Below are 18,463 nucleotides of genomic sequence, written 5' to 3'. Positions count from 1 at the left end.
ATACACGGGAGACTGGCTGAAGGTCAGGAAACAGCAGGAGTGAGTTTAGGGAAAGGGATGGTTCTCCTTAGAGCAGAGGAGGTCAAGGAGAGGTTAAATAGAAGTGTTCAAAATCATGAATGATTTGGATAGAGTAAACAAGGAGAACCTGTTTCCAGTGGCAGAACAGTCGGTAACCAGAGGACACAGATTTAAGATAATTTGCAAAAGAACCTGAGGGGGAGATAAGAATTTTTTTTTAATAAACACAGCGAGTTTATGATCTATAATACGCTGCCTGAAAGGGTGGTGGAAGCAGATTCAATAGAAACATTCAAAAACAGAATTAAATTTTTTACGTGGAAAGCAAATATTTGCAGGGCTATGAGGAAAGAGCAGAGGGGTGTGTGCGGGACTAACTGGATCGCTCTTTCAAAGAGCTGGCACAGGCACGATGGGCCGAATGGCCTCCTTCTGCATGCTGTATTGTTCTATGAAGTACTGGGTGGAGTGGCCAGGGAATTAGATCGGTGGACTTTGCTGTTACTAATGGTCATCGATGACGCACTCGGAAATTGTGTACAAGTCAGTCAATTTGCAGATAACCAAGGTGACATTCAAGTCAGATAAAACAACCAACGGCCCAGGTAAATTCTGTAACTGGGAGGAGTGTTGGCAGACTAGAGAACTGGAAGACATGTGTGACCTAGGGGTAACCAAAAAAGCAAATAATATGTTGAGCAGTGTTGCGAAATCAGTAGAACACGACTGCCAACACAAATCTGTACAGCCCTCCAGTCCGGCTGTGTCCAGTCTACGTCATAAGAACATAAGAAATAGGAGCAAGAGTAGGCCACCCTGGCCCCTTGAGCCATCTCTGCCATTCAATAAGATCATGGCTGATCTGATCATGGACTCAGTTCCACTTCCCTGCCCGCTCCCCATAACCCTTTACTCCCTTATTGCTCAAAAATCTTAGTCTATCTCCGCCATAAATATATTCAATGACCCAGCCTCCACAGCTCTCTGGGGCAGAGAATTCCATAGTTTTACAACCCTGTGAGAGAAGAAATTCCTCCTCATCTCAGTTTTAAATGGGCGGCCCCTTATTCCGAGATAAGTGTCACTGAGATAAAATGAAGACATTTAAGTGCAGAAATATCCGAGGAACTGAGCTATGGCTGGAGAAGCTTGAGGAGCTCTTAAGGAGCAGGAGGAGGCCATTCAGCCCCTCGAGCACGTTCCGCCGTTCAATGAGATCGTGGGCTGATCTGCGATCGAACTCCATCTCGCCGCCTTTGCCCCCGTATCCCTCAACACCGTTAGTTAACAAAAAATAACCAAAGGTCTTCAGCCTTGCGAAAGAGGCAGCTCAGGTAGAATCTCAGAGGTCTACGAGAGAGTAAGCAGCCTTGATAAAGGCAAGTGCACAACACTACTTCAAATGGTTCCAGTAGGACAAAGGGCCACGGGATTCGGACAAGTGAAAGGCATGTTTAGGATGAATGTCTGGGAGTTCTTCCCAGGAGGAGTGATCAATGCGTGGAGTGGACTCCTGGGTAGGGCAGTGGAGGCAAAATCCTTGCAGCCACTCTGGACCAGGTTGAAAACCGTCACTTGGTCGAAGGTCCAAACTTTCTATCTTCTTCAGCTGTATATCACGTTTAACTGAGGGGATCCCATTAATTTGTCAAAGTATCTCAAACTGTGGGTGGCAACAGATCTTGGTGTTCCGATTTAGGATTCATCAGCCAATGAGGCAACAGCGCCAAGAACACTTTCCAAACCGCCAAGCCGGTGAAATTCAAAGCAGGACAAAGTGACGGATTACCAGCACATCGGAAACTGACAAATGGGCCTCAGAGGAGTTGAGGTGGGCCGATTGGCATACTTCACGGTGTCAGCCGTGCCTCAGTGGGCAGCACTCTCGCCTCCCGAGTCAGAAGGTTTGTAGGTTCAAGTCTCACTGCAAATCTAAATGCAGTGCTGAGGCTCCGGAGTGCCGCACAGTCGCAGGTGCCGTCTTTCAGAACAGATGTTAAACCGAGGTACCCGTCTGCTCTCTCAGGTGGATGTATATCGAAGAAGAATAGGGGAGTTAGTCCTGGTGTCCGAGCCAATATTTATCCCTTATCTGGTCATTATCATATTGCTGTTTGCGGGGCTTGCTGTGCCCAAATTAGCTGTCCCATTTACCACATTACACCAGTGACTACACTTCAAAAAGTGTTTCATTGGCTGTGATGCGCTTTGGGGGTCCCTTTATGAATGCAAGTCTTTCTTTCATGTGAATTTCTCAATGACTTTGTTTGTGTTTCACTGGCTTTCCAAACTGCTGGATTAATCTGGTTTAACTACGTCAAAGCACACATCACATCGATAGGTGTCAGCTATAGCTCGCTTGGTCGCATTCTCAACTCTGAGTCAGAAGGTTGTGGGTGTAAATCCCGCTCCAGAGACTCGAGCACAAAAATCCAGGCTGACACTCCAGTGCAGTGCATAAACAGATCCCCTGGCACTATTTCAAAGAAGAACTGAGGATTTCTCCTGGGCGAAATGACCAATATTTATCCCCTCAATCAACATCACCAAAACAGATTGTCTGGTCATTATCACAATAAAGGTGCAGCAGTTATCATGGGTGACTTTAATATGCATATAGAGTGGGCTAACCAAACTGGAAGCAATACGGTGGAGGAGGATTTCCTGGAGTGCATAAGGGATGGATTTCTAGACCAATATGTCGAGGAACCAACGAGGGGGGAGGCCATCTTAGACTGAGTGTTGTGTAATGAGAGAGGATTAATTAGCAATCTCGTTGTGCGAGGCCCCTTGGGGAAGAGTGACCATAATATGGTGGAATTCTACATTAGGATGGAGAATGAAACAGTTAATTCAGAGACCATGGTCCAGAACTTAAAGAAGGGTAACTTTGAAGGTATGAGGCGTGAATTGGCAAGGAGACATTGGCGAATGATACTTAAGGGGTTGACTGTGGATGGGCAATGGCAGACATTTAGAGACCGCATGGATGAACTACAACAATTGTACACCCCTGTCTGGCGTAAAAATAAAAAAGGGAAGGTGGCTCAACCGTGGCTATCAAGGGAAATCAGGGATAGTATTAAAGCCAAGGAAGTGGCATACAAATTGGCCAGAAATAGCAGTGAACCTGGGGACTGGGAGAAATTTAGAACTCAGCAGAGGAGGACAAAGGGTTTGATTAGGGCAGGGAAAATAGAGTATGAGAGGAAGCTTGCAGGGAACATTAAGATGGACTGCAAAAGTTTCTATAGATATGTAAAGAGAAAAAGGTTAGTAAAGACAAACGTAGGTCCCCTGCAGTCAGAATCAGGGGAAGTCATAACGGGGAACAAAGAAATGGCAGACCAATTGAACAAGTACTTTGGTTTGGTATTCACTAAGGAGGACACAAACAACCTTCCGGATATAAAAGGGGTCAGAGGGTCTAGTAAGAAGGAGGAACTGAGGGAAATCCTTATTAGTCGGGAAATTGTGTTGGGGAAATTGATGGGATTGAAGGCCGATAAATCCCCAGGGCCTGATGGACTGCATCCCAGAGTACTTAAGGAGGTGGCCTTGGAAATAGCGGCTGCATTGACAGTCATTTTCCAACATTCCATAGACTCTGGATCAGTTCCTATGGAGTGGAGGGTAACCAATGTAACCCCACTTTTTAAAAAAGGAGGGAGAGAGAAAACAGGGAATTATAGACCGGTCAGCCTGATATCGGTAGTGGGTAAAATGATGGAATCAATTATTAAGGATGTCATAGCAGCGCATTTGGAAAGAGGTGACATGATAGGTCCAAGTCAGCATGGATTTGTGAAAGGGAAATCATGCTTGACAAATCTTCTGGAATTTTTTGAGGATGTTTCCAGTAGCGTGGACAAGGGAGAACCAGTTGATGTGGTATATTTGGACTTTCAGAAGGCTTTCGACAAGGTCCCACACAGAGATTAATGTGCAAAGTTAAAGCACATGGGATTTGGGGTAGTGTGCTGACATGGATTGAGAACTGGTTGTCAGACAGGAAACAAAGAGTAGGAGTAAATGGGTACTTTTCAGAATGGCAGGCAGTGACTAGTGGGGTACCGCAAGGTTCTGTGCTGGGGCCCCAGCTGTTTACATTGTACATTAATGATTTGGACGAGGGGATTAAATGCAGTATCTCCAAATTTGCGGATGACACTAAGTTGGGTGGCAGTGTGAGCTGCGAGGAGGATGCTATGAGGCTGCAGAGTGATTTGGATAGGTTAGGTGAGTGGGCAAATGTATGGCAGATGAAGTATAATGTGGATAAATGTGAGGTTATCCACTTTGGTGGTAAAAACAGAGAGACAGACTAGGAAAAGGGGAGGTGCAATGAGACCTGGGTGTCATGGTACATCAGTCATTGAAGGTTGGCATGCAGGTACAGCAGGCAAATGACATGTTGGCCTTCATAGCGAGGGGATTTGAGTACAGGGGTAGGGAGGTGTTGCTACAGTTGTACAGGGCCTTGGTGAGGCCACACCTGGAGTATTGTGTACAGTTTTGGTCTCCTAACTTGAGGAAGGACATTCTTGCTATTGAGGTTTACCAGACTGATTCCTGGGATGGCGGGACTGACATATCAAGAAAGACTGGATCAACTGGGCTTGTATTCACTGGAGTTCAGAAGAATGAGAGGGGACATCAAAGAAACATTTAAAATTCTGACGGGTTTAGACAGGTTAGATGCAGGAAGAATGTTCCCGATGTTGGGGAAGTCCAGAACCAGGGGTCACAGTCTAAGGATAAGGGGTAAGCCATTTAGGAGATGAGAAACTTCTTCATCCAGAGAGTGGTGAACCTGTGGAATTCTCTACCACAGAAAGTTGTTGAGGCAATTCACTAAATATATTCAAAAAGGAGTTAGATGTAGTCCTTAGTACTAGGGGGATCAAGGGGTATGGCGAGAAAGCAGGAATGGGGTACTGAAGTTGCATGTTCAGCCATGAACTCATTGAATGGCGGTGCAGGCTCGAAGGGCCGAATGGCCTACTCCTGCACCTATTTTCTATGTTTCTATCACATTGCTGTTTGTGGGAGCTTGCTGTGCGCAGGTTGGCTGCTGCGTTTCCTACATTACAACAGCGACTGCACTCCAAAAGTACTTAATTGGCTGTAAAGTGCTTTTGGACGTCCCGAGGTTGTGAAAGGCATCAGATATCACTATAAGAAACAGTGTAATTTTACAGAGAATTAAAAAGTTTAAACGGTGTTGATGCAACACACCCTGATTATTTACAATATCTAAACAACAATACAATAACAACAGCTTGCATTTATATAGCGCCTTCAAAGTGGTAAAACATCCCAAGGTGTTTCACAGGAGCGTTATCAGTCAAACATTGCCAGCGAGCCAAAGAAACAGACAGGAGAGGTGACCAAACCCTTGATTAAAAAGAACATAAGAACATAAGAAATAGAAGCAGGAGTAGGCCATTCGGCCCCTCGAGCCTGCTCCGCCATTCAAAAAGATCATGGCTGATCTTCTACCTCAACTCCACTTTCCTGCATTATCCCCATATCCCTTGATTCCTTAATATCCAAAAATCTATCACTCTTTGTCTTGAATATACTCAACGACTGAGCCTCCACAGCCCTCTGGGGTAGAGAATTTCAAAGATTCACCACCCTGAGTGAAGAAATTTCTCCTCATCTCAGTCCAAAATGGCCGACCCTTTATTCTGAGACTGTGACCCTTGATTCTAGACTCCCCAGCCAGAGGAAACATCTTCCCTGCATCTACCCTGTCAAGCCCTGTAAGAATATTGTATTTTTCAATTAGATCATCTCTCATTCTTCTCAACTCCAGGAATATAGGCCTAGTCTACTCAATCTCTCCTCATAGGACAATCCCCCCATCCCAGGAATCAGTCTGATGAACTTTTGTTGCACTCCCTCTATGGCAAGTATACCCTTCCTTAGGTAAGGAGATCAAAACTGTACACAATACTCCAGGTGTAGTCTCACCAAGGCCCTAGATAATTGCAGTTATACTTCTTTACTCATACTCAAAAAAATTTCTAATAGTAACACAGAAATTTACAGCGCAGAAGGCGGCCATTTCGGCCCATCGTGTCCGCGCCGGCCGACAAAGAGCCACACGGCCCTCGGTCAGCAGCCCTGAAGGTTACATATAAACCTATGAACAATGAACAATGGCGGACAGGTAAAGAGCACCCAGCCCAACCAGTTCACCCCACACAACTGGGACACCCCATGCATCGCAACATTTTACACTCCACCCCACCCAGAGCCATGCAATCTCCTGAAATAAAAACCCAGGCCAATTGGGGAAACAAATCTGTGAAAATTCCTCTCCGACCCATCCAGACGATCAAAACGGCCAAATTAGATTCCCTGCAGTACTTACCATCGTATCTGCGCCAGCCAACAATAGGTTATCCAGTCTAATCCCACTTATCTGCTCTAGGTCCGTAACCCTGCAGGTTACGGCACTGCAAGTGCCCATCCAAGCACCTTTTAAATGTGGTAAGGGTTTCTGCCTCTACCACCCTTCCAGGCAGTGAGTTCCAGACCCCCACAACCCTCTGCATGAAGAAGCTTCCCCTCAAATCCCCTCTAAACCTTCCACCAACCACCTTAAACCTATGCTCCCTTGTAATTGACCCCTCCACCAAGGAAAATAGGACCTTGCTATCCACTATAACCAGGCCCCTCAAAACTTCTCTGAATTAAATTCCATTTGCCACTGCTCTGCCCACCTGACCAGTAGATTGATATCCTCCTGCAGCCCATGACATTCCTCTTCATTATCAACCACACAGCCAATTTTAGTGTCATCTACAAACTTCTTAATCATACTCCCTATATTCAAATCTAGATCATTGATGTTTACCATCATCATCATCATAGGCAGTCCCTCGAAATCGAAAAAGACTTGCTTCTCAGAATATTATCTGAATGGCAGCAGATTAGGAAAAGGGGAGGTGCAACGCGACCTGGGTGTTAAAAGAGATGGCGGAAGTTATAGCAGATGCATTCGTTATAATCTACCAAAATTCTCTGGACTCTGGGGAGGTACCAGCGGGTTGGAAAGCAGCTAATGTAACGCCTCTGTTTAAAAAAGGGGGCAGACAAAAGGCAGGTAACTATAGGCTGGTTAGTTTAACATCTGTAGTGGGGAAAATGCTTGAAGCTATCATTAAGGAAGAAATAGCGGGACATCTAGATCGGAATAGTGCAATCAAGCAGACGCAACATGGATTCATGAAGGGGAAATCATGTTTAACTAATTTACTGGAATTCTTTGAGGATATAATGAGCATGCTGGATAGAGGTGTACCGATGGATGTGGTGTATTTAGTTTTCCGAAAGGCATTCGATAAGGTGCCACACAAAAGTTAACTGCAGAAGATAAAGGTACGCGGAGTCAGAGGAAATGTATTAGCATGGATTGAGAATTGGCTGGCTAACAGAAAGCAGAGAGTCGGGATAAATGGGTCCTTTTCGGGTTGAAAATCGGTGGATAGTGGTGTGCCACAGGGATCGGTGCTGGGACCACAACTGTTTACAATATACATAGATGACCTGGAAGAGGGGACAGAGTGTAGCGTAACAAAATTTGCAGATGACACATTAGTGGGAAAGCGGGTTGTGTAGCGAACAGAGAGAGGCTGCAAAGAGATTTGGATAGGTTAAGCGAATGGGCTAAGGTTTGGCAGATGGAATACAATGTCGGAAAATGTGAGGTCATCCACCTTGGAAAAAAAAACAGTAAAAGGGAATATTATTTGAATGGGGAGAAATTACAACATGCTGTGGTGCAGAGGGACCTGGGGGTCCTTGTGCATGAATCCCAAAAAGTTAGTTTGTAGGTGCAGCAGGTAATCAGGAAGGCAAATGGAATGTTGGCCTTCATTGCGAGAGGGATGGAGTACAAAAGCAGGGAGGTCCTGCTGCAACTGTACAGGGTATTGGTGAGGCCGCACCTGGAGTACTGCGTGCAGTTTTGGTCACCTTACTTAAGGATATACTAGCTTTGAAGGGGGTACAGAGACAATTCACTAGGCTGCTTCCGGAGTTGAGGGGGTTACCTTATGATGATAGATTGAGTAGACTGGCTCTTTACTCCTTGGAGTTCAGAAGGATGAGGGGTGATCTTATAGAAACATTTAAAATAATGAAAGGGATAGACAAGATAGAGGCAGAGAGGTTGTTTCCACTGATCGAGGAGACTAGAACTAGGGGGCGCAGCCTCAAAATATGGGGGAGCCAATTTAAAACCGAGTTGAGAAGGAATTTCTTCTCCCAGAGGGTTGTGAATCTGTGCAATTCTCTGCCCAAGGAAGCAGTTGAGGCTAGCTCATTGAATGTATTCAAATCACAGATAGATAGATTTTTAACCAATAAGGGAATTAAGGGTTATGGGGAGTGGGCGGGTAAGTGGAGTTGAGTACATGGCCAGATCAGCCATGATCTTGTTGAATGGCGGAGCAGGCTCGAGGGGCTAGATGGCCTACTCCTGTTCCTAATTCTTAAGTTCTTATGTCATGGGACATCAGTCATTGAAAGTTGGCATGCAAGTACAGCAGGCAGTGAAGAAGGGAAATGGTATGTTGGTCTTCATAGCTCGGAGATTTGAATATAGGAGCACAGAGGTCTTAATGCAGTTGTACAGGGCCTTAGTGAGGCCTCACCTGGAATATTGTGTTCAGTTTTGGTCTCCTAGTTTGAGGAAGGACGTTCTTGCTATTGAGGGAGTGCAGCGAAGGTTCACCAGATTGATTCCAGGGATGGCTGGGCTGTCATGTGAGGAGAGACTGGATCAACTGGGCCTTTATACACTGGCGTTTAGAAGGATGAGAGGGGATCTCATAGAAACATATAAGATTCTGACGGGACTGGACAGGTTAGATGCGGGAAGAATGTTCCCGATGTTGGGGAAGTCCAGAACCAGGGGACATAGTCTTAGGATAAGGGGTAGGCCATTTAGGACTGAGATGAGGAGAAACTTCTTCACTCAGAGAGTTGTTAACCTGTGGAATTCCCTGCCGCAGAGAGTTGTTGATGCCAGTATATTGGATATATTCAAGAGGGAGTTAGATATGGCCCTTACGGTTGCGGGGATCAAGGGGTATGGAGAGAATGCGGGGAAGTCGTGCTGAGGGAGTGTTCAACCATGATCTAATTGAATGGCGGTGCAGGCTCGAAGGGCCGAATGGCCTACTCCTGCACCTATTTTCTATGTTTCTATGTTTCTAAAAGTGAGTTCTTAGGTGACTGAACAGTCCAATAGGGAATTACAGTCTCTGTCACAGGTGGGACAGACAGTCGTTGAAGGAAAGGGTGGGCGGGGAGTCTGGTTTGCCGCACGCTCCTTCCGCTTGCTTTCTGCATGCTCTCAGTGATGAGACTTGAGGTGCTCATCACCCTCCTGTATACCGCAAAAAGCAAGGGACCAAGTAGTGAGCCCTGCGGAACCCCACTGGAAACATCCTTGTAGTAACAAAAACGTCCATCAACCAATAATTTTGCCATAACTGAGGTTAGGCTGACAGGCCTGTAATTACTCGGCCTAGCCCTTTCTCCCTTCTTAAACAAGGGTACCACAATAGCAGTCCTCTGGCACCATGCTGAATCCAAAGTGGACTGGAAAATTATGGTCAAGGCCTCTGCTATTTCCTCTTTTGCTTCGCTCAACAACCTGGGGTGCATTTCATCCAGGCCTGGGGACTTATCCACTTTCAAAGCTGCTAAACCCCTTAATATCTCTCACTCTGTTTATTTCATCCAGAATTTCACACTCCTCCTCGATAGTAGTAACTGCATTTTTTGAAAACAGACACAAAGTATTCATTAAGAACCATACCCACATCTTCTGCCTCCTCACACAGATTACGCTCATGGTCTCTAATAAGCCCTACCCTTTCTTTCGTTATCCTCTTGCTCTTAATATTTTTATAGAGCATCTTAGGGTTTTCCTTGCCAATAATTTTTCATGCTCTCTCTTAGCATTCCTAATATCCTTTTTAATTTCACCTCTGAACTATCTATATACCTCCAGAGACTCTACAGTATTTAGCCCTTGGTTTGGGCATTAGCTTGCCTTTTTTTATCCTCGCCTGTAAGTCCCTAGACATACCATTTGCATATCAGAGGTAGGTTTTATGGTGCGACCTTAAGGAGGACTCAGAAGTCGAGAAGTGGAGAGATTTAGGGAGGAAATTCTAGAGCTTAGGCATATGCTGGAAATTTGAAAGGAAAGCAGGTGATGCTATAAACACTCAGCACCTGTGGAGAGGGTCCACCAGTTAAAGCTGATGGTGGATGGACCCTTCTTCAGAACTGACTGGGACAGCCCTCTCTCTTCACCCACAACCTGAACGTGTCTGTTTCTCTCTCCACAGATACTTCCAGCATTTCCTGGTTCCTAGTTTAAATAAAATTATAGTTGAACGTCCCATTGAATGTACTGGAGTGTTGGGCTGAATGGTTGTTGTATTTTTAGTGTTAACCTGTGGCTCAGTGGGCAGCACACTTGTCTCTGAGTCTGAAGGTTGTGGGTTCAAGTCTCACTCCACCAAAGACCAGACCACATAAGTCTAGGCTGACACTCCCAGTGCAGTGTCAGAGGCGCCGTCTTTTGGATGAGACGTTAAATGTCTGCTCTCTCGGGTGGATGTAAAAGAGCCCATAGCACTATTTCGCAGAAGAGCAGATTAGTTCTCCCCGGTGTCCTGGCCAATATTTATCCCCTCAATTAACATAACCAAAACAGATTATCTGGTCATTATCACATTGCTGTCTGTGGGAGCTTGCTGTGCGCAAATTGGCTGCCGCGTATCCCAGATGACAACAGTGACTGCACTCCTAAAGTACTTCATTGGCTGTAAAGTACTTTTGGGGCTACCGGTGGTCGTGAAAGGTGCTATATAAATGCAAACCTTTCTTTCTGTGTTTTTGTTTCTTAAGTTCTAAAAGTAATTTACAGCTTGTTTCAAAATAGTTACAGGTGAATATTAACTCTCCTCCTCCACTCCCAACCACCCAGTTTAATTTCCATCGCTCGGTCAGCAGACATGTCACTTACAGAACACATAATCCCACACGTGTCCGGGACCGAACAGTGTTTCCACTCTCCGGAGGCGAAGACTTTCCATTTGAACAGTGCAAACTCGACCTGCACGATTCAAGGGGTTTTCGAACACACAATAGCCTCGCTGAACAAACTCACTCATCACAGTTTAATTCGCACTTAACTCAATCAGTGCACACTTTTTTTTTTAAATTGTAAAAATAGCAACACTGTACCTGTGTAAAACTTCCATTGGAGTCCCGGGGAAATCCACCAAAACTGATGTTTCAGCAGACGAGGGCCATCTGAATGTAGCTCCTTCCCTCACTCAAAGTGTGTGGAATCTCCGCGACAAACCTGCTCTCTCTCTCTCTCTCTCTCGCACACTCTCAACTTCCTCAACCCAACCCGGTGACTCACAAGAGCCTCTCTCAACAAGTTTGACTGCAGCAAGTGGGGATAGAGAGCGAGAGAAGGGTTTAAAAACAAATAATTCTCACAGCCACCCCTTGTGAGGCTCCAAGTTCACAAGTGCCAGGGTCTTGACCAGTCTGCCTGAGCACCAGTGCTGCTCTCTGTCCAACAGGTTGCAGACTGGAGGCGGGCCCCTCTGCTACTTTCTGTTAACCCTGTGGGTGCTAGCTGTCACCATTTGCTGCACGGTCAGAGCTGGCAGCACCAGCAGTTCCGAGGAACTGGCTGTAGGTGAAGCCCTTCGAGAGGGTTGTACGGCAGTTATGTCACTGCTCTCGTAACCCAGGGTCCTCAACTACCTGACACAGAAAATGTGAGCTCGCGTCCCACCGTGGCGGTTTGAGAATTTGAATCCTGATTTCAAAAAATTTGGAAAATAAAAAATGCCGGTGTCAGTAAAAGCGATCACAAAGCTGTCAGAACCCAACTGGTTCACCAATGTCACGCGCACACATACACATCCCGGCCGACACACACACAGCCCACACACCTGCTTGAAATCGAGGAAGACTTGCTTCCACTCTAAAAGTGAGTTCTCAGGTGACTGTTCAATACGACAACCACAGTCTCTGTCACAGGTGGGACAGACAGTGGTTGAAGGGAAGGGTGGGTGGGACTGGTTTGCCGCACGCTCCTTCCGCTGTCTGCGTTTGATTTCTGCATGCTCTCGGTGACGAGACTCGAGGTGCTCAGCGTCCTCTCGGATGCACTTCCTCCACTTAGGGCGGTCTTTGGCCAGGGACTCTCAGGTGCCGGTGGAGATGTTGCAGTTTATCAAGGAGGCTTTGAAGTTGTCTTTGAAACGTTTCCTCTGCCTACCTGGGGCTCGCTTGCCGTGTAGGAGTTCCGAATAGAGCGCTTGCTTTGGGAATCTTGTGTCAGGCATGCGGACAATGTGGCCTGCCCACAATGTGGCTGGTCGAGTGTGGTCAGTGCTTCGATGCCGGGGATGTTGGCCTGAGCGAGAACACTGACGTTGGTGCGTCTGTCCTCCCAGGGGATTTGTAGGATCATGCGGACACGCACACATGCACACACACACGCACACAAACATGTGCACACACACAGCCCACACGCATGCACGCACACGCACGCACATAAACATATGCACACACGCGAACACACACACACCCACTGACAAACACACAAACACGTGCACACACACAGCCCACACGCATGCACGCACACGCACGCACATAAACATATGCACACACACGCGAACACACACACACCCACTGACAAACACACAAACATGTGCACACACACAGCCCACACACGCACACACACGCGAACACACACAGCCCCGCCGACATGCGAGCTTGCATATATTGACATACCCTCCTTTCGCTAACACATGCGCACGCACATATCATCACCCCGCCGACGCATGCACACGTCCGTGGACACACAAGCGTGCACACGCACACAAGCAGGCGCACAGCTGTGTTCACAAACACACAAAACACCGAGTGCACATAAACACACAGAGGTGCAGTTAATCCATATCCAATAGAATTCTGCAATAAAAACAGACAAAGCTGGGGAAAAGTTAGCAGATCAGACAGCCTCTGCGGAGAGAGAAAGCTGGATAAACGCTTAAGGTCGATGACCTTTTGTCTGACCTGGGAGATATTACAGATCAGCCGTTCTTAAGGAGGAACCGATCCAGAAAAAAAGGAAGTCGGGGAGGAGGAGGGATGGGGGTGTACTGGGAGAGGGGGGCAGTGAGAGAAAACGAACATCATGCTGAAGACTTGTGCTCCAGAACTAGCTGCGCCTCTAGCCAAGCTGTTCCAATACAGCTACAACACTGGCATCTACCCGACAATGTGGAAAACTGCCCAGTTCACAAAACGCAGGACAAATCCAATCCGGCCAATTATCGCCCCATCAGTCTACTTTCTATCATCAGCAAAATGATGGAAGGTGTCGTCGACAGTGCTATCAAATGGCACTTACTCACCAATAACCTGCTCACCAATGCTCAGTTTGGGTCTGTAATATATTTGCTTCATGAGTTGTTTGTTTAAGAATTCATAGCAACACATTGCTATTAAGAACTAGTTGGTTTATTAGCAAAAGGTTTAACAATCACACCAGTTCATCCACCAGGCTCACAACCACCTGCCTCATCGTGGATCCCCCGAACTCAACTGACTTGGGTTTTATTGAGTCTTGTGAACATCACGTGACTGGCTAAACCATTCCCAACTCAACAGCTCTACAACTATTTTGGTATAACATTAAATCAAGTGCCCCCTTTTGTAAGGCCACCAAAACCCACAAATTAACAATGCAACCTTGTCAAATCAAATAAAAATTTTGGTTGCCGGGGGTGATGATGCACTCCAGTCCCTCCGGTGCCCACCTCTCGCGGAAGGCCGCCAGTGTACCGGTGGACACCGCGTGCTCCAAATCCAGGGACACCCTGGCACAAACATAACCGCAGGACAGAGGCAGGCAGTCGGGCTAAATGACCCCCTCAGCCGCCCGCTGTCTGGACTGGTTAATGGCCACCTTGGCCAGGCCCAGGAGCAGACCTACGTGGAGGCCTTCCGACCTGCCCGCTCCCCTCCGCACCGGGTGCCCAAAGATCAGGAGCGTGGGACTGAAGTGCAGCCAAAAATCGAGGAGCAGCCCCTTCAAATAATGGAACCTCACACACTGTACATACACATGAAACATGGCCTCCTCCGAACTGCAGAAATTGCCTAGGAGTCCATGAACTGACTTAAAAACTTATTGCACGGGACAGTCCCATGCAACACCCTCCAGGCCAAGTCCCCAATAAATAAAGGGAGGACTCCTACGTAGAGAGCCCTCCATTTAGATCCCCGCATCCTCCAGATGGCAAGATGATGCACCATTCAACAGCTCTACACACCTGTCAGCATACTCACAGGTGTTCCAACAGGATCACTCGGCTCCAGACCTCACTACAGCCTTGGTCCAAACATGGACAAAAGAGCTGACTTCCAGAGGTGAGGTGAGAGTGACTGCCTTTGACATCAAGGCAGCATGTGACCGAGTGTGGCATCAAGGAGCCCCAGTAAAATGGGGATCCAGGGAAAACTCTCCACTGGCTGGAGTCAGACCCAGCACAAAGGAAGATGGTTGTGGTGGTTGGAGGTCAATCATCACAGCCCCAGGGCATCGCTGCAGGAGTTCCTCAGGGCAGTGTCCTAGGCCCAACCATCTTAAGCTGCTTCATCAATGACCTCCTCTCCATCATAAGGTCAGAAGTGGGGCTACTGCACAATGTTCAACTCCATTCACAACTCCTCAGATAATGACGCAGTCCTTCCTGCATTTAGCAAGACTTGGACAACATCCGGTTTTGGGCTGATAAATGGCAAGTAACTTTGTGTCACACAAGTGCCAGACAGTGATTATCTCCAACAAGCGAGCATCTAACCATCGCCCCTTGCCATTCAATGGCATTACCATCACTGAGGTCCCCACCATCAACATTTTGGGGGTCACCATGGACCAGAAACATAATTGGTCCAGCCACATAAATACCGTGGCTACTAAAGCAGTTCAGAGGCTGGGTATTCTGCAGCAACTGTCTTACCTCCTGACTTTCCAAAACTTTCTCCACCGTCAACAAAGGGACCTGGGTGTGCACATTCACAGATCCCTGAAGGTAGCAGGCCAGGCAGATAAGGTGGTTAGGAGGGTATACGGAACACTTGCCTTTATTAGCTGAGGCATAGAATACAAGAGCAGGGGGGTTAACACTAGTTAGGCCACAGCTGGAGTACTGCATGCAGTTCTGGTCACCACATTACAGGAAAGATGTGATTGCACTAGAGAGGGTACAGAGGAGATTTACGAGGATGTTGCCTGGACTGGAGAATTTTAGTTATGAGGAAAGATTGGATAGGCTGGGTTTGTTTTCTTTGGAACAGAGGAGGCTGAGGAGAGACCTGATTGAGGTGTACAAAATTAAGGAGAGGCCCGATAGAGTGGATAGGAAAGGCCCATTTCCCTTAGCAGAGAGGTCAACAACCAGGGGGCATAGATTTAAAGTAATTTGCAGGAGGCTTCGAGGGGATTTGAGAGGAAATTTCTTCACCCAGAGGGTGGTGGGGGTCTGGAACTCACTGCCTGAAAGGGTGTTAGAGGCAGAAACCCTCACCACATTTAAAAAGTACTTGGATGTGCATTTGAAGTGCCGTAACCTACAGGCTACGGACCAAGAGCTAGATTGCTCTTTGTCGGCTGGCGCGGACATGATGGGCCGAAAAGGCCTCCTTCTGTGCTGTAAATTTCTATGATTCTCATCATCATCATAGACAGCCCCTCAAAATTGAGGAACACTTGCTTCCACTCTAAAAGTGCGTTCTCTGCTGACTGAACAGTCCAATACGGGAATTACAGTCTCTGTCGATGGTGGGGCAGACAGTGGTTCAGGGAAGGGATGGGTGGGGAGTCTGGTTTGCCGCACGCTCCATCACTTCCTGCGCTTGTTTTCTGCATGCTCTCGGCGACGAGACTCGAGGTGCTCAACGCCCTCCCGGATGCTCTTCCTCCTCTTAGGGCGGTCTTTGGCCAGGGATTCCCAGGTGTCGGTGGGGATTTGCATTTTATCAAGGAGGCTTTGCAGGTGTCCTTGAAATGTTTCCGCTGCCCACCTGGGACTCGCTTGCCGTGTAGGTGTTCCGAGCTGAGCGCTTGCTTTGCGAGTCTCGTGTCTGGCATGCGGACAATGTGGCCTGCCGAACGGAACTGGTCGAGTGTGATCAGTGCTTCGATGCTGGGGATGTTGGCCTGGTCGAGGACGCTAATGTTGGTGCATCTGTCCTCCCAGGGGATTTGCAGGGTCTTGCGGAGACATTGTTGGTGGCACATCTCCAGCGATTTGAGGTGTCTACTGTATATAGTCCAGGTTTCTGAACCATATAGGAGGGTGGGTATCACTGCAGCCCTATAGACCATAAGCTTGGTGCCAGATTTGAGGTCCTGGTCTTCAAACCACATTACAGGAAAGATGTGATTGCACTAGAGAGGGTACAGAGGAGATTTACGAGGATGTTGCCTGGACTGGAGAAATTTAGTTATGAGGAAAGATTGGATAGGCTGGGTTTGTTTTCTTTGGAACAGCGGAGGCTGAGGAGAGACCTGATTGAGGTGTACAAAATTAAGGAGAGGCCTGGATAGAGTGGATAGGAAAGGCCCATTTCCCTTAGCAACCGAAGGCTGCGCTGGTGCACTGGAGGCGGTGTTGGACCTCGTCGTCGATGTCTGCCCTTGCTGATAGTAGGCTCCCGAGGTATGGAAAGTGGTTCTATAATTTACAAGGCAGAAGTCAGGAGTGTGATGGAATACTCTCCATTTGCCTGGATGGGTGAAACTCCAACAACACTCAAGAAGCTCGACACCATCCAGGATAAGCAGCCCGCTTGATTGACACCCCATCCACCACCTTCAACATTCACTCCCTCCACCACCGGCGCACCGTGGCTGCAGTGTGTACCATCTACAAGATGCACTGCAGCAACTCGCCAAGGTTTCTTCGGCAACGCATCCCAAACCCACGACCTCTAACACCTAAAAGGACATGGGCTGCACGTGCATCACCTGCAAGTTCCCCTCCAAGTCACACACCATCCTGACCTGGAAATATATCGGCGTTCCTTCATCGTCGCTGGGTCAAAATCCTGGAACACCCTCCCTAACAGCACTGTGGGAGTACCTTCACCAGACGGACTGCAGCGATTCAAAAAGGCAGCTCACCACCACCTTCTCGAGGGCTATTAGGGATGGGCAATAAATGCTGGCCTTGCCAGCGACGCCCACATCTCGAAAATGAATTTCTTAGAGGTTACAATGTGGAAGCAAGCCTTTCGCCTCCACTGGTCCATATCTGTGTTTACTCTGCACACAAGCAAATAGTTCGAAACAGATTTATCCACCCGGAACTCGCTGACCTACATTGGCTCGCGGTTAAGCAACGCCTCGGTTTTAAAATTCTCAACCTTGTTTTTAAACCCTTCCATGGCCTCACCCCTCCCAATCTCCGTAATCTCCTCCAGCCCCACAACCCCCCGAGATGTCTGCGCTCCTCCAATTCTGGCCTCTTGAACATCCCTAATTATAATCGCTCAACCATCGGTGGCCGTACCTTCTGTTGCCGAGGCCCCAAGCTCTGGAACTCCCTCCCTAAACTTTCCGCCTCTCTACCTCTCTCTCCTCCTTGATGATGCTCCTCAAAACCTACCTCTTTGACCAAGCTTTTGGTCACCTGCCCTAATTTTCTCCCTACATGGCTCGGTGTCAAATTTTGTTTGAAGCGCTTTGTGACGTTTTGCTACATTAAAGGTGCTATACAAATATAAGTTGTTGTTAGTGTTCCTATCTTCCTTCAATCCCATTTCTTCATCCACCTCTCCAACCTAATCTTGTTGACCGCGTCTCTAACCTCAATCGCTAACCCTGGAAGTGAATTCCACAGCCTCACAATTTTCTCTTTAATAACATCAACATCATCTTTCTCTTCCTCGTGCACTTAACCAGATTCCCCACAAAGCAATTACAGGTTAAACTTCCCTTATCCAGCACCCTCGGGACCTGGCTTGTGCCGAATGAGGGATCTTGCCGGATGAGGGGAGGTCAGCGGCCCAAGGTCGGGGGGGGGGGAGGGAGGCGGTCCGAGGTCGGGGAGGAGCTCGGCAACCCAGGCGGGCCCAAAGTGTCGGCAGGCCCTCGGGCCGAGTGTCGGCGCGGCCCCAAAGTCGGGTGGAGTTCTGCGCCCGCGCCCCCGACCTGCAGGCGGTTTTAATATTAGCCCAATTGCTAGACGGACGGTTCGAATCGCCCCAGCCTAGAACCGAGAATTGTTATTCAGAGTGTAAATGAAATGAGTCATGGACAGGAAGGCTCCGGTGAAACATCGTACTTTGGTCTAACATACACTGG

At 47.7% G+C, this 18,463-nt stretch overlaps 1 protein-coding gene across 1 annotated transcript in view; it reads right to left on the bottom strand.

Moving 5' to 3' along the window:
• The window catches only part of sh3bp2 (SH3-domain binding protein 2), a 169,525-nt gene extending 158,161 nt beyond the window's left edge, over positions 1-11,364 (bottom strand). The window contains exon 1 of the mRNA XM_070877713.1: positions 11,305-11,364. Within this exon, the coding sequence (XP_070733814.1) occupies positions 11,305-11,321 (17 nt within the window). The 5' untranslated portion in view covers positions 11,322-11,364. The remainder of the gene's footprint in view (positions 1-11,304) is intronic.
• Between the last annotated feature and the right edge of the window lie 7,099 nt (positions 11,365-18,463).

The sequence above is a fragment of the Pristiophorus japonicus genome, chromosome 1, assembly GCF_044704955.1.
Source record: "Pristiophorus japonicus isolate sPriJap1 chromosome 1, sPriJap1.hap1, whole genome shotgun sequence".
NCBI lineage: Eukaryota > Metazoa > Chordata > Chondrichthyes > Pristiophoridae > Pristiophorus > Pristiophorus japonicus.
Note: the sequence above shows the minus strand (reverse complement) of the source record. Positions and strands in the feature narration are given on the sequence as shown.